The sequence below is a fragment of the Poecilia mexicana genome, unplaced genomic scaffold (assembly GCF_051168715.1).
Source record: "Poecilia mexicana isolate PSO_F unplaced genomic scaffold, ASM5116871v1 scaffold_16, whole genome shotgun sequence".
NCBI classification, from domain to species: Eukaryota; Metazoa; Chordata; class Actinopteri; order Cyprinodontiformes; family Poeciliidae; genus Poecilia; species Poecilia mexicana.
The window spans coordinates 6,785,015-6,801,505 of NW_028263385.1; the positions used below are offsets into that span (position 1 = coordinate 6,785,015).

At 38.2% G+C, this 16,491-nt stretch overlaps 2 protein-coding genes across 2 annotated transcripts; both read right to left on the reverse strand.

The window, feature by feature from the left end:
• Nucleotides 1-399: 399 nt before the first annotated feature.
• LOC106911398 (C-type lectin mannose-binding isoform-like) lies at nucleotides 400-2,401 on the reverse strand. Its single transcript, XM_088014137.1, has 3 exons — nucleotides 2,069-2,401; nucleotides 1,210-1,298; nucleotides 400-1,136 (listed from the first exon to the last, which is right to left on the reverse strand). The coding sequence occupies exons 1-3, from the start codon at nucleotides 2,322-2,324 to the stop codon at nucleotides 1,053-1,055; spliced, it is 429 nt and encodes a 142-aa protein (XP_087870263.1). The 5' UTR covers nucleotides 2,325-2,401; the 3' UTR covers nucleotides 400-1,052.
• Nucleotides 2,402-7,424: 5,023 nt separating this feature from the next.
• On the reverse strand, nucleotides 7,425-15,844 carry nr1d2a (nuclear receptor subfamily 1, group D, member 2a). The gene is made up of 8 exons (XM_014974732.2): nucleotides 15,569-15,844; nucleotides 13,598-13,810; nucleotides 12,708-12,796; nucleotides 12,474-12,618; nucleotides 11,063-11,724; nucleotides 10,794-10,979; nucleotides 9,634-9,844; nucleotides 7,425-8,530 (listed from the first exon to the last, which is right to left on the reverse strand). The coding sequence occupies exons 1-8, from the start codon at nucleotides 15,597-15,599 to the stop codon at nucleotides 8,331-8,333; spliced, it is 1,737 nt and encodes a 578-aa protein (XP_014830218.2). The 5' UTR covers nucleotides 15,600-15,844; the 3' UTR covers nucleotides 7,425-8,330.
• Nucleotides 15,845-16,491: the final 647 nt, after the last annotated feature.

Below are 16,491 nucleotides of genomic sequence, written 5' to 3' on the forward strand. Positions count from 1 at the left end.
GTTACAGGCTCTCCACCAAGATCAAAGGGGAAGCAGAAGAAGAAAAAAACAAAACATCATTTGTTACAATTGTCCACTATGAGCTGAGACGTGTAACATAAACCTGAACTTCATTTATTAATTTCTCCAAGTTTTACTTTTAGTTAAATATAAGTATATATATATATTTTTTTATCCATCTCATCTGCCTTTAATAATTCACAAAGGCAGTACTACTGAGGTCAAGTTTAGACGTCATCTTATTTGGATTGAAAGGAAGGCGCCTTCTTCAAAATTCACGGTGTTTCTTTTGATTTTCATATGCAAAGTTTGTTTTTGAGGTACATCTTTGTAAGTCATTTCTTTGTCTTAGCAAGATGGTATATTTGATCAGGGTGGATTTCTCTAATTTAAAGCAATTTAATGTAAATAAATGAAAAGTTACCCTGCAAGTATACTGTGTGCTGTACAGAAGTATTTTTCTCCTTGCAGATTTCCTCTGTTTTTAGTAATTTGTCATGCTTGTAGTAAATGTTTTAGATCATCAAACAAATGTTCAAATCAAAAAACACTAAATGCAATTTCTAAATTATAATTTTATATGAAAACAGGGATAAAGTTGTCCATAACTAAAGCTTTCACATGCAGTAGCTTAAAATACTCCTTGAAGTACTTTAACGTTTTTTTTTTTTTTTACGTTTTTGTCAAATTACAAACAGAAACTTCAATGTATTTTATTATGATTTCATGTAATAGACCAACGCAAAGTAGCATATAGTTGTGAAGTGTAAGAAAAATTATTTAAGTTTTTTTTTTTTTTCCTTTTAATTAATCCCAAAAAATGTCTGGTGTCTTTTGTATTTAGTCTGCCTCAATCTGTAACTTCAAAATAAAATCATTCTGCCAATTTTTTTTGCTTTTTTTTTATTTAAAAGTTTTATTAAAAGCTCTTTTAATTTTTAATTTTGTGTAAAACCTAAGATACCATTATTTTCTATTACAATCATTTGCAATCTGATTTGACCAAAAGGTGAAATCACAAGGCCTATAAATCAGCAGTTAATTTGCTGCATTCAGTTTTCACTGTTTTTCTTGGAGATAATCTTCCATTGCACTTTGAAATCTGTCCATCCCTGGTTTGTCAGCAAGGTGCCAAGCTGAGGAAGGGTACATTTTGTCACGTTCCTTTATTTATATTGAGACAAGTAAAAGGAAATGTGATCTCTTTACCTGCTGGAGGACCTGGGTGTTGACGGCTGGATTGGTCAGATCGACGTCGCTCGTCATCATCATTTTCACAGTGGTGCTCGTTTTTACCACTGAGCAGAAAAAAATAAGCCGTGTCATAACCACAAGACAAAACTATGACGGCATATTACAGCCTTTCTAGAAAAAAGGAGTAAATTTGAGAAAAGTGAGTTAATTTGTAAATCTAAAAAGTAAAAACTTTACTTGGAAAAAAAACCTAGAAAATTTCTGAGATTCATATCAAAATTTGACTCTTTTCCCAGAAATTTTTTGACTTTTCAAACTCTGAAATTTCCATGTTTTTTCAAGAAAATGTCTGAGATGATCAAAATTTAAGTTTTTCCAGCAAATTTTTAACTTCCTAAACTCAGAAATGTCCAAGTTTTATTAAAATTTCTGAGATTAATTTCAAAATCTCAGTATTTTTCAAGCACTCACTCAAAATTTTCCAAACTTTTTTCTATGACATTTCTAAGTTTAATCTCTAAATTTCTGAGTTTTGTTCTAGTAATTTTTAACTTTTCCATCTCATGAATTTAGAAGATTTTCCTTGGACTTTTCTGAGATTAGTCTAAATTTTTGTTTTGTTTTTTTCCAGCAAATGTTTTGACTTTTCAAACTCTGAAATTTCCAAGATTTTACATAAATTACATAGATTTTCTATAAATTTTCTGAGATTGAAACTTTCAGAATTTTTTTCAAGGAAATTTTTGACTTTTCAAGCTCAGAAATGTTTATATTTTTCTTTAGAAATTTTCAGAGATTGATCTCAAAATTCGTCCCTACTACAGCGTCGTTAAAAAATCAAGTTTTTTGACATAGCCTCTTATTTAACAATCACCTTGTTCGCAAATGAAGACTTTGATGGCTTGACACCTTTCGTCACCCCACTTATGTAGTGTATTCTCGCAGACACAGTGCTGGATGCCCTCTACGTTGTTTGGTTCGGAAAAGCCCCATAGTTGGAATCGGCTGGGACTCTTGTCAGACCAGCTCCATGGCACTCGGTACAGACCGATCCAAACATCGACTCCAAAGTGTCTGACTTCAGAGTTTTCTGCCTCGTTTTCAATCATTGCCAAGTCGGTGTGATGCATTCTGCAGTATGTTTGAGCAGAACTCCATGTTTTCAAAGTTGCAATGAACACAAATTGTTTCAGATTGTGCTCTGTAACTGCATAAAAACAAAAGCATGTTTTATTTTAAAAGAAGCAAACTACGACAGAATGTTAGTGTCACTAATAAATAAATAAAATTACAGGAATAAAGTCATATGAGAATAAAGTCCAAATAATGTTAGAATAAAGTCATAATAATAAGCAAATAAATATTGCGAGAATAAAAGTAATTCTAGAATAAAGAGAATATTTTGAGAATAAAGTCAGTCTCATATTTTCTTTTTTTTGCATGCTCTATACCCTGTTGTAATAAACACAAAAGTTAGTCAAATTTAAATTAACTTCATTTTTTATACCAAAATGTATAAACTCTACATTTTTACTCACCATAGTAACAAATAAATTTGAGTTCCACATCACAGTTACCATTATACCACTGCCCAGCATTAACCATTAATGTGCACATCTCCCCTGAATATCCGAAGTCTGGATCACCAGTGGCCCACGACTGGTAACAGTTTTACTGGTTTCTCCAGTTGCAGACCATCTCCAGGAGTTGGACTCGTTGTCCATTTCAGATTTCCAAACATTCGGATCATCCCAGAGTCCGATCCAGGCCCAAGTATAGGAAATATTAGGTTCCAGTCTGTTTATGTCGTCCATGCTCTCAAACGTGGCGAGGTCGGTGTAATGCTCCCTGCAGTACTGCTGAGCTTGAGGCCAGGACACTAACTTGTCAACATAGTAGTACTTTCGTAGAGGGAACTGCAAGCTGGAGCCCAGACAAAAACCTGAATATTGAAAAAGAAATGGTTGAAGGTAATGATTACTAAATTAGGTTTATGGATTATTTTGTGCTTAATGTAGGAAATTGTTACAGGAGTAATGATCAAATATCCAAAATGTGCAACCCGCTCACCCCACCACCACCAATTTTGCATAATAGATCCTCTTCAGGCATTTGTGATAGCTAGCTAGCAATAGCTGCGTTTCCATTACACATGAGCGCAAAACTTTTTAAATATTCCGAAACCGTCACCCCACACATAATTGAGCAATTGTAGTGTTTCCATTAAATCACATGCGAATATGTTTGTTAACACTGTAAGTCTTTAAAAAACATGCCGCACCATGATCCTCCAACTACTTTCTGTTGTCTTCTTCTTCGTGGTTTGCGCCAGTAACAACATCCGGTTGTTAATCATATGACTCGATGATAGGGAAAAAAAGTTTTTCCATTGCACTTTTGGGGGCTAGAGCTAAAACGAGTTTTTTTCGAAATTGGAGAATTTCCATGAGGCGAATTTATTTGACCTTTTGCGCCTGACGTCACGCTCTGCTCTTCAGAGCGCCGCGCGCTCCGCCATGATGGATGTCCAAACCAGTGAGCCCGCTAGCTCCTGTACAGCGTGTCAAAAAACAGAATTTGTTGCCTAATATTGCTTTTATTTTGTAGATTTGACTGTAAAAATGGTCACAGGGTGCTGCGCGGTCGGCAAACGGATGAGGATGCTAACCAAACTTTTCATTTTATCGTAAATGTTTTGATGAGGAAAAGAGACGGTGAAGGATAGCAGCAGCTGTCAATCATTATGACTGCAAACCCTCGGCTTGATGACGGATTTGCAGCAAAAACATTTTACAAGGTAAGAAGATTAACGTTCATATATTTAATAAGTTAGTAAGCTTAGTCAGATGCAATAAAATATTCCATTTTATACTGGGTACGCAACTAATTATTTGTAATCTTGGAAAAAATGCACAAACAGCGTAGCCTAGCTTACAAAACACTGGTAAGACATATACAGACTTTCATTCAACTGCACATTTAAGATGTACATATTGAGCACAAATAATAAAACAAATAAGTAAATGATAATAAAATGCATCAATATAAATAAAAGATTAGTAAGAGCTTAGTAGTCTTATGGCTCTGCAAACGCAACTAAAGACATTGGTATAAAATATCATGTGGCATAACTTTTGGCAAAATGGTGCAATTTAATCAAATCAAAAAACATGTCAGGAGGAAGAAAGTGATCAGTAGTTAAGCTAGTTTCCAGATTTTGTAAATACTGGCGTCTATGTACCCCAACTAGCTGTGCTACTTCCACAGACAAATTAGCGTGACTTGAACAAATAAAAGCCAAGACTATACTGGAAAAAACACTTACATACTCCTGCCCTCACTTCCCACGTCCATCATGGCTCAGCTTAATTAGGTGACATAGTTCCAAAAGGCCAATAATATGGGACAGATAATGTGTGAAAAAAATCTAACTCATATCTCTTCACCATGTGGTCCTACTGCTATCTGCTGAAATACACGCTCTGGTTAGAAACAACCAATCAGAACCAGGAGAAGGGTCTTAGTGCTGTCAATCATGCTTATGTATGTTCCGACCTCAAGATTGCTGCAGTTGTGCTAATGGTGGAGAAACAACCTAAGGTATATCTGCTATCATCGGTGGCCATGCTAACTAACCTGCGAATTAAGGTCAGGCTCCGCTGTGGGGGAAGAACAGTGGCTTATTGCAGCATGTACATAAGCATGATGGACAATGCTAAGACATGTCTCCTGCTCTTACGGTCTTGGCAGCCGGTCATCTCCATAGGGAAAGATGACACAACTAAGATTACTTTGCAATAAAAAAATACTTGTGATGTCTTGAAATAAATGTTGATATTTTACATTACTAATTAGTAATTAAATTTTCTGAAGAGATGCTTATTTAACTTCTCTGTCACCAGAGCAGCTAGAAATGAGAAATTTTTAACTGTTTTTTAGGCTCTTACCAAAGAGGAGTGCTGTTCCAACCGTTTGCTTGTTCATTGTAGAGGTTTCTGCAACAGCAAACAATTATAAAACAACTAGAAAATATAAATATAGTCCTGTATAAAATGGAAAGACATTTTAGATTTACTCATTATAGGGTAAATAAAATGACAAGCAAAATATCCAAAATATAAGTTTTCTATCTAATTTATATTCATTTGATTCTTTTTTCTTATTTTTGGAACTTTTTAATTAGATTTACAAAATTCAAATCATAGCATTACCAGAGTCAGGTGATTAGACAAAAAGCAATACAAAATTCCTGTTTTTTGGAGTTGATCAATTTTCTAGATATAAATAAATTAAATTAAAAGATAATTGATCTCTGGAAAATATGCTGAAAATGATAAACTCTCAATTATGGGTAAATTAGTCGAGTAAGTTGTTATGAATGCTGATGAAACGAAACCTATCAAAAATAATAAAATCTTTAACTCAATAATAGCTGCTAAAATGTAAAAGCAATATTCACGAGGTTAACAGGTTGGTGCTCAAAGCTTGACGTCTCAGCTCTCTAAGATGGGAAGAAGATGAGAAATGTGCAGTCCTTCATGAAATTTACATAAGCAAATGTTGACATTTAGATTCAATATTTGTAGGTTATTTAAATTACACCATTGTACAAATGAGAACCTTCAAGAAGTTATTTAAAAGACAACACTTTGTCTTTTACAAGGAAATTTTTAACCTTCAAAAGAAGTTGAAAATGTTAAGCTTTTGAAACGCAGAAATTTTCTGAGATTAATCTAAAGATTTCTGAGTTATTGGCTGAAATTTGCTCCTTTTTTCTATCTACAGTGGCCCTAACAAACTGTCATACTTTGAGTACTGGCATGCAGGTTTGGGAGTTTTATTTCATTGGTAATTTTAGTGCCAAGCTCAGTTTTTAATGAGAAAACAAACCATGTGCCACAGAAACCGACATAAACAACAAAGGTTCATTAAGATAAAAGCTTTAGCTTGTGTGAATGGGAAGATTGTTTGTTTTCTACCATCAGCAAAGTTTTAGTTGGCATCAAGTCAGCAAAATTAGCTCTAAATGCAAAAAACAGCACAACCAAATAAGAAAGGTGTGAATCACAGATTGAATCTTTTACGTCTAAATTTTCAGTATGAAAAATGCTAAACTTTTGTAACGTTTGCTGGTTGTTTCATTAGAACCCAAGTCTGACTCCATTATTTTAAAAATGTAAAGCTTTATATCGAGCCTTGTTACTTTGTGTACTTTCAACTTGTTGGTGTCTTAAAACATAATTTCTTATTCAAACAAGCTGAATTTGCATTTTTAGGAAGTGAGTTAGCTGCTCCATTTGCCTGTTTGAATCCAGATTACTGAAACCTCACGGTGAAGTCAAAAAGTAAATGGACCTCGTGTTGGATTCCTGCTGCCTTTTTTTATACGTACATAGAAAGTTTTGTTGGGATTTTAATCTCTACCTTAAGAGGATCCCAATTTTTTTTTTGTTTTGATGCAGAGAATACAAAAAAACTGAACAATTTGAAGTCTGAAACCACTGTTGCTGAACTTATAAGTATGATAGAAAACAGCTTGGATTCAAACCAGTAATTTCCTGGCTTTAAGGACTAACTGGCACTTTAATTCATCCTAATTGTTTTTTTTTTTGTCTCCCAATAATTTCCTCCAAACTGATGTTCCAACACTAATTTTCTGAATCTGGTGGCTTTAGTTTTCTTGTTTCTTTGCCAAGACCTTTTAAATTGTAGTTTCTGTAACACAAAACATGATCAAATCTGATACGTAAAGAATTTGTTTTATGAAAAACTGAAACTAGTTTCAATTTCAAATTTCTTAGTACACTTGTAATAAGACAAAATGGTAACACTTTATGTGAAGGGGTGTGCATAAGATTGACATGACTGTCATAAACATGACATAACATCCGTCATGAACATGAAGGAGTCTTAATGAATGTCTATGACTTGTCATGAAGTGTCATTCAATAAATAATGACAATTTTAATCCAAAGTTGCTTTAAAAAAGTGCCAACTTTGCATTAAAAGTGTCATTTACTGTATGATTCTTCATGACAGTGCTACAAGATATTTGCACTAAAAACTAGACAAATATTCCTGGTAAGATTTTGTTTTTTGCAGTACAGTTGTTGAAGATAACTCTGTTTTTATTTTTTTCCCTCCATCGGATCACTTGGACATTTAGCTCCACCTGCTGGAGAACAAAACTCACTGCAGCAAGACAAACTTAAAAAAAAGACACTTAAAAACAATTTTTCACATATTTTTATTCATACTATATTATATATTTATAGTCTATTTTCATAAGATATTTATATATATATTTCACATATATGTTTTTGTATAACTATTTACAGATGGCAGTGTTGCCAGTAGATATTTCAACATAGTGAATGAGGAAAAACTGGTCAAAGTTCAGTGCTATGCTGAAACACAGTTTGATTTAAAAAAAAAAAAAAAATCAGAAAGTGGGAAAATGGCAAAACATTTACATGATGCAGCACACTCCATCTTCTGCTCCAGAATATGTGCAAATGTAGTGTTTTTGCTTTTCCTGCAGAAATGACCACGCTGTGCCCACGTAAACAATATTAAATAAGACAAAACAGGACAGATGCAGCGCTATGTACACGGAAACAATGAGCTGATGCTGATCGACATGACAGGAAAGATCCAGATTAATACTTAGAATTAAGTACAGCCATGCATTTAGCGGTGAGCACACATTCGGCGATGCATTTGCTGCAGCGTTTCACCACACAGAATAAACTATTGGACCCGACAAACGTGTAAGATACAGTATATAATGTCTCCCACATTCACCCGATCAGAAATACACTTTGGAATTAATGGCTTTTGGAGGAAACGGATGTAAAAAACTGCATTGCATTATTTTATCTTTTTTTTATAGTACTTCCTTTTAAAAATAAAAATACATCCAACTAAAACCCTCCAACACACACGTGCATTTGTGTGTCTGTGTGCAACGTGCAAATCTCTTCCATAGATACAGTAAACTTTATGTTCTCTCTTCAGACCCCCAGAGTAAAAAATCGACTCCATCCATTCCAGACAAACACGCAGCTGAGTTGGTTGGGGGTCAGGGGTCAGGTCCAGGTGGAGGTCAACAAATCGTCCGCCCTTATAGGAAGCCTTCATGGATGCACTTTGAATGACAGCAGTTCCTCAGAGTGCATGTTGTTGAGCGAACGCAGCTCGGGAAGCTTTAGCAGGAGCTTGGTGAAGGTGGTGGCGGACTCGTCGCCGTGGTTCTGCATCACCAGGTTCCTCAGAGCCCAGATCAGTTTGTCCTGCAGGGCCTCCACAGAGTTCAAGTCCTGGATGCCCGATCGATCTGAACCACAAATAAAGAGATGACGTTAAAACTACTGAAGGAAACGTTTTGATTTGAATGTGCAGAAAATACGGATGCAAGTTATTGATTAATGAGTCCATCTGAAGTTGATGTTTGATTTAAAGAAAAAAAGTTTTCTTTTGTGTCAAGACGGCCGACTGTCTTTCCATAACATAAATAAGTTTTTCACATGCTGATTTAAAAGTATAATTTTAAGGTTATTTTGTCAGCTGTAATTAGCTGTCACAATAACACATTTGTCCCAGAAGTTATTTCTATAAATGATAATATTGTTGTTTTGAGACCATTTTCAAATAATGTAACGGTAACGGCATAATAATGCATCAATAAACTTTAAATTCTAACGAACATTTACCGCTGGAACTGGAAGGCATTTTAAATATCCAAAATAAATCAACAAAATGACAAATAAAATGAATTATGAAGTCTCTGGAAACAAAACTGTTCTTCAAAAATGAGCTAGTTGAGAACAAAACAGAAAATTATAAATTATTAATCCATCATTCTATTAGTTTTTTTGTAACTGTATTGAATATTAACTGAATAAACAGAAATTTGTGGTTTTGCCCCATTTTACACTTATATTTCTTAGGTTTCTGAATAGAAAAATAAAAGATTAACCGAATAAAACATTTAACACTTAATTCCCCGCCATCAATAGAGAGATGTTCATATGCAAGTATCATCTGTGGTTAAAGGAAAGTTAAAACCTTGCTCCATGAAGTGCATTAACTCATCAACTCCGTTCGTATTGCTGCCATCATGTTTAAATTCTCCGCCATGCAGTTCGGCTGAATGAGCGACATAAATTCAAAAATAAGGTGATAATTTAAGGAGCTTGTCGACTGTTTATATTTCAAAACAGAAGCACATAAATGGCATTCCACACCGGACTCTGTTTCAGCCGTTTCCCTCCCTAGAGATGACCAGCGGCGCCCTCTGCTGGATGGCAGCCAAACTACAATACTAAAAGCGGCATGAAAACCGTTATAATTGAGTGGAGCTAATTTAATCTAGTAAACCATTAATCGACCATAAATTGCATCCTTAGCAGAAAACAGTGATGAATGTTGGGATCTTACCAGCTGAGACAAGCACCACAGCGGTGAAGAGGCTCATTTCCTCCTCATTTAGCCGCAGAGCCGCTAGCTTCTCACTGAACTCGCACATTGAGTTGAGCAGCTCGCCGGCGCCCAGTGACCTCAGCGTGTCGAGGCTGTAGCGTTTGCCGCTCAGAAAGGTGACCGTCCGTTCGGCCATGTTGAACAGGGAAGCGAAGCGGACCATCAGCACCTGAATATCAGGAACAAACATTTTAAATGATCAGATCTCCCTTTTTCCTCAGCTTTCTAAGCTTAGCCGAAAAATCTATTTCAGTTATGGGCATGAATTTCAAAATATTTGTCTTAATTCTCTATGAAACCAACCCCAGATGACTAGATGGAAATAAAATTTGACATGTATAAAATGGAACAAAATAACACACCTTCTCAATCACAGGAACAATTTACAGATTATAGTGGCAAAGTTGGGTAGACTACCTCAGAAGATCTGATTTTATTTTAATTTTAGGGGTGAAGCTTGATAAAAACAACCCTAGTAATCCACTCCCTTATAGTAGATACACATATTATGTTTGCAGTTTTCTTTTTATGCATGCATTTGTATTTTTTCCTTTTAAATTATTCTATTTTGTATTTTGAATGTTGTAGTGGTTTTATTTATCATGATGTGATAAATAAAACCTGGCATTAGGGCTGTATATTAGTAATAGATCATTCTGTCTATTCTTGATTTCTTTTTTAAATACTAAAGTAAACATTTTATTATCTAAAATGCGATCATATAGTGTTCTTTTAGTGGATCTGAACTGGGTGAAGCTAACACAATGTCACTTTAGTTTTGGTTAAAACATATTTACAGACAAAGGTGATTTTATCTTGAATAGAAAATATTTTTTACAGTTTTAGCTCAATCACTGTTCTCAATATGTTGCTTTTTAAGCAAATAGCATTGTTTCTTCTGTATGCTCCAGTTATTTGAATAATCGATTAATACGATTCATGATCCATCGTTTCAGCTCTAATTGGCATTATGATATGGTGGATATGCTTGTAAAATTAGCTTTTTTGGGGGATTAATAAAGATGTACAAAAAGTCTCAGGGAGGAAACATGACCCGAGCGCACAGCCCTGTGGAACTTCAGGATGAGCAGAAACATCGAGCCCGGCTGGCCTCTCACCTCAAACGTTCCAGCCTTCAGCAGGCTCACTTGGTCGTGCTCGGAGAGGTCACGGAAACCCGGGATCCTCTTGGCGAACTCCACGACCTCCCGCACAGCGGGGGTGAAGCTCAGGGAAAACTCCTCCCAGATCTCCTGACTCGGCTTGTTGGGGTCTACGTACGGAGAGGTGTTCATCGGGCAAACCTTTCGAGAGCAAAGAACGGAGGGCGTGAAGCAAATGTTTCCAAGTTTATGAGTTTATGTGTATTTATTGGGGGATTACTCACCAGATATGCTCGACTTTTCATGCAGCTGTTTGGTCTGTTGTAGCTAAAGGCATTCTGGGTGTAACGTTCTTCCTGTCTGTGGTTTTCCTCGGATGGATTGCATTCGAGCTGCTGCTGGTACGCCGCCCTCTCCTCCCTGTAGGCAGAGTTGGAGTACGGACAGCGCTGGAATCCTCCCACAGCTGGATTGTCATTCCAGCAGCTGGAGGTGTCCTGCTGCTCCTCCATGCGGCCGCCGCAATCCGTACCGGACGGCGGCGAGGCGCGGCCCTGCGACGGCGACCTCTGCTGGGGAAACGTGAAGGCGTCTTGGTGCTGCCCATTCATCGTGACGGCACCCTCATCCTCGCTGCTGTCAGACCCGCAGGAAGATGCGGAGCTGGAGTTGGTGTCCATGGAAACCACAGACTCCGAGTCCTGAGGGTATCGCGGGGAGGACGGGTTGGAACACGATGGAGAGTCGGAAGTAGAAGAGGAGGCGGAGGAAGAAGAAGACGATGAAGAGGAACTGGCGTCGCTGCTGATTGCCTCTATGGGAAGCGGCGGCGGGCCTTGGTCGTCGTGCAGCATGCCATTCTTGCTCATCATGTTGTTCATGGCGTTCTGCATCTCCAGCAGCATCCTCTGCTTCTCTCTTTTAGGGATGCGTCCAAATCTAACAGCTGGGAGTAAAAACAGAAAAAAATGATCAGTTTGAGGACACAAACCAGTTGTCGTGACAAACTGGTGCCTGATTTCTGGTTCTTTCTTAGCTCCAACTCTGAGCTGAGTCACAGAGGATAGTAACCAATCAGAGCTTTAATAACTGGTTCTGGTTCGTTAGTCGAGAGAGTCCAGTTTGTTGGTGAAAGCGTGAATATGTAGTCATACTCTGATGGGGACCAAAAGAGCAAACTCTTTCCTGCCTAAAAACCTCGGTCTCAGTTCGATTGAAGTGAACTCAGGTGTGGTTTGAATGCGTATGTGAATGCCAAGTGGACCGGAGACCGCTCCAAAAGCAGGTAGTGGAAACTATGCAAGGTGTTCTGGGTAAATACAACCAAAACAAACACGCAAGTCTAGCACTACCGGGAGAAGTGGCTCCTGGCTCAAAGACAAAAGAGAAGTCCTACAACTGCTAAAATCATTTTTATTTACATTTGCGAGGGAGGAAATTACCATTATGTTTTCTTCTGAGGTTTTTGTTTCAATTACCTCAGTGGTTCTTGGTGCAGCGCCACCACAGGCAATAAGGTGAACAGGTTTTAAATTACTTTGGCTCATTTAACACAATGCAGCATGAAAGCGAACTGCATCAGCTGAAAATGTTACGCATGTAGCCATTTTGTTCCCCAGCCGAACCAAGCCTCCTACTGAAACCATTTTGGTGGAAAAAATACAGCTAAATGAAGAAAACCTTCCAGATGCTCACCATCTTTGGACATGCCGACAGCCAAGCACTTCTTGAAGCGGCACTGCTGACAGCGGTTCCTGTTGATCCGCATGATGGTGCAGTTCTCCATCTTCAGACACTTCTTATACTGGATGTTCTGCTGAATGCTTCTCCTGAAGAAGCCCTGAACGACCAGACCAGCATCAACAGTGTGAGCGTGTGCAGCGACGGCGGATATAAACTCAAACTATAAAGAGTTAATTCGTTGCCCACCTTGCAGCCTTCGCAGGCGTGGACGCCGTAGTGGAAACCCGACGCCACGTCGCCGCAGACCTTGCACAGCAGCACCATGCCGTTGATTTCTGCAAACACAAAAATGAAGGATTCATAAAGTTCAATCACTTTTCAAGCATTTTTAAGTTTTCAAACTCTTCCAGCTCCACACATTGGAGATAAAAATGATACAAATGAACAAAAAACAAAGTCTCAATTCACTTTTATATGAAATCATTTATTACTGATCATGTATGAGGATAGTATTCTATATTCTACAGCAGGGACAAAGTCAACTGAAATATAAACACATTTTATGTTTTGAAACATTTTTCACACACACCCTATACATCTGATAAAACACTATAGTAACAAAAAGTCCCTCAATTTAAATAACACCGTTTAAAACATAGATGATCAATAAGTTATTGAGCCATTATGAATAGTAAATAGTATTCGAAAGAATCCAAACAAATTGTGTTGAGATACACACTATACAAAAAAAAAAAGTTCTCGCCATGTTTTCTGGCATTTAACAAATAGAAATAATTTAGGTAACTCTACCTGGCCTAAAACAAGGAAAGTTTAGTCCAATTTAACTTTAGACAGAGAAAAAAAAAGTTTGTCTGGTAAGAGATATATGAAAATATCTAGTTTCAACTGTAAATAACTTCTTACCAATTTTGGCTTTTTAGTCAAATGTTAAATTCTACTTTATTACAAAACCATGCAGACTGAATGTGAAGCACTTTTAAGGACTTTATAGGGATATCAAGCACCTTCCAAACCTTGAATTCTTAATTTTCAAGGATTTCAGGCACCAGTTGGAACCCTGAAAATGGCCGCAGTGTGCAACATGTTCCCTAGAAGCAAAGTGTTTTGAATCTTACTCGTTATGCTGCTTTTTGCAGACGCAGAGGAGCGGCCGGTCTTCTCCGCACCAGAACCGCGTTTTGCCGGTGGAGCGATGTCCACCACCATGCCGACGGCCCGGCTCGGCAACGAGGGCCGGGAAGCAGGCGGGGACGTCGACATGGGGCTGCTGCTCATACGGGACTCTGGTGAAGAGCCCAAACTGGATGAAATGTAAGCAATAACTCCTCCTGTAGAATAAAAAAGAAGAATCAGAGCATGCACTTGGACCAAAAACCACCTAACGGGTTTATATTTAACCACAGAGTTTTCTAACTTGGGGTAATAACTCACTCAGTGCTTCGTATAAACAAACTGTTCATAGAAAGTAGCTCCGCCTGCTCCACAGGCGGCGTGTATTTGGACATGTGTGTTGCTATTTGCTGGTTGGTTTGGGTTTGACCTGCTTTATCACCTCCTGTGCTGGTTGGGTAACACGGTTACATAACACGGCCGGGTCTCTGTGCTACGGGAGCGTGCTCCGCCAGATGGGGTCACTGAACCACCAGGGCAACACTCATGGAAACCAAATGTTCCACGGGGAAACACGCTCCCCTGTTACGCAACGCTGTGTTTGGGTGGGTTTCAGCAGCACTCCTCTTCTGGACAACTGTAGGCCATTTTAAAAAGTTTGTTTCACTTTGGAAAACTGACTAATGTTTCACTTGATTTTGACTTTCAAAGTGTAAAAAAACTAGTTTTTGGCACTTCAATGGACAGAATAAGCCATAGGATGAATAACTGGGTCAAAAATAGGTCATAATGAGATCAAACCAACTAATCTCTCATTAACACCAACTTTAAAATCCAATTTGGCTGACGTGCATAAAACATTGCTGGTTTGTATGACGAGATGGATTCAACTGATCGAGAATAACTGGTTTTCTGGTATGCAATAGGAAACTGTTTAAGCCAAATGAAAAAGTGGAATAAATGGAGCACGAAATGTTAAAAAAATGGGGGCGTGAAATGAAGCAAAACCAGTAGTTTGACCAAAATGATTGTAGCTATAACTAATAACTAATAAACTTAATAAAAAGTGTTTTTCTCCAACTCTACTGCGATGTGAATGAATATTAAACTCGTACATTTTAAATAAACAGTTCTGAACTGAATCAGTGTGTTTTCACTTACAAGAAGCTGAATCATACAGTTTTTACAGGAAAACTACCATGAAAGATGATTTTCTTCTCTTAGAAAAACACGAGTGAAATTTCTTTTTAGAGGCCACGGCAGACTGATTATCTAACCTCAACCATGACTGTTCTCTGTCACGGCCCACCCACACGTGGGCCTGTCATGAATTTCAGCAGAAGCACAAAGCAGGAAAAAAAAAAAGGACGTAGAAAAAATCTGGGTCAGCCGCGTGTTTGTTGCTCCGCTGTCTCACGTGTACAGCGCTGCAGAGGAGCGCGAATGCATTATGCAATAGTGTACGTCACGTAGCGCGTTCCAGCCAATGGGAGCAGGAATTCGCCGCGGAGTGGAACGCCCTTCAGCCAATCAGAGCCCGGCTTTTAAAGAGCATGTACACACGGGCACATGGCTCGGCTACGCTGGCCATGTGAGCGGGACCGGGGAAGTGGAACACTGTTGTTGTGTCAAATGGAAATACAGCAGCGCCGCTCTGACTCTCCTAACCCCGATTTAAAAACACCAACAGAGGCAGAAAAATACGTTTAGATCGCCACTCTGAACACAGGGTCAAACACTAAAACTTATTTAGAATATTTCTTAAGTCTTAATAGTAAACAAGCTGTCCCCGATTCAGTTCAAACACTTTTAAAAGACTCAAAGAAGTTATTTCCCCACTAATCAAAGATGCCTAAAAGTAGGGTAAACTATTTAATATTGAATTAACATGATGTTACAACATTGCAGCAAGTCTGCACAGTGCAGGCAAAATAATCATTTTAACTTAATAATGGCATAAAACATAATCTTCTTACCAGGTTTGGCTGTTCCGATGTCCTCTGGCATCACTGCTGGAGGAAATAAACTAAATCCAAACTGTCAGAGGAAAAACACCGAGCTGAGAGACGGATCCTAACCGAACACCAGGCTTCTTTTTCTGGGATAAATGTGCACCTCTGAGCCGATGACTCATGAAAAGAGCGATGCTTCCAGGGTTTTCTACGTCCTGACTGAGAGCCGGTCTCCGTGTGCTGCTGCAGGAAGTCCCCCCTCTTTTTGTGTGTGAGACTGCGGGTTAGTGGAGAGAACTAAATGTTCTCAATAGTGGGGCCCCGCCTTCTCCAGCCGGCCGCTGGAGTCACTTTAACCCAGTGACACACTTTCAGGACACCTGAGGGGCGGAGCCAAGCGGGTCCGCGGCGTAACACGAGGATGGAAACGCGGTGGTCACGTTGCAGAGCACAACGTGAAGCCCTGACAGCGTGAGGCCGTTGGTTGATAGGTATATTTAACTTAATGATGACTCTAGTTGTTCTGCCAAGGGTCAGACATTCATGCAGTCTACAAACTCTTGTTTTCAAAAGTTTTCATGTAGTAGAGCCACTTTATTCTTGTTTTTTAAGCCAACTGACTTGAAATCACAAGCTGATTGTGCTTGTAAGCTGTCAGTGCTGCAAAAAAGTGGATATGCACTATATGTGAGGCATAGGGGCGCCCTGCTAGAGGGGGCGCCAAACAAGGGCGGAATTAAAATGTATTTCTAGTCAACATTTTCTGTATTTTGCAACGGAGTATTGCAGCCATACAAAGAAAAAAAAATTACAAGAATAAACTCATAAAATTAAGAATATTACAAAAATAATAATATGATTTTTGTAATGTTATTACAAAAATCATATTATTATTAGAACCCGGTTCCAAGTCAGTCTGAATAAAGTCATTTTATGAAAATAAAGTT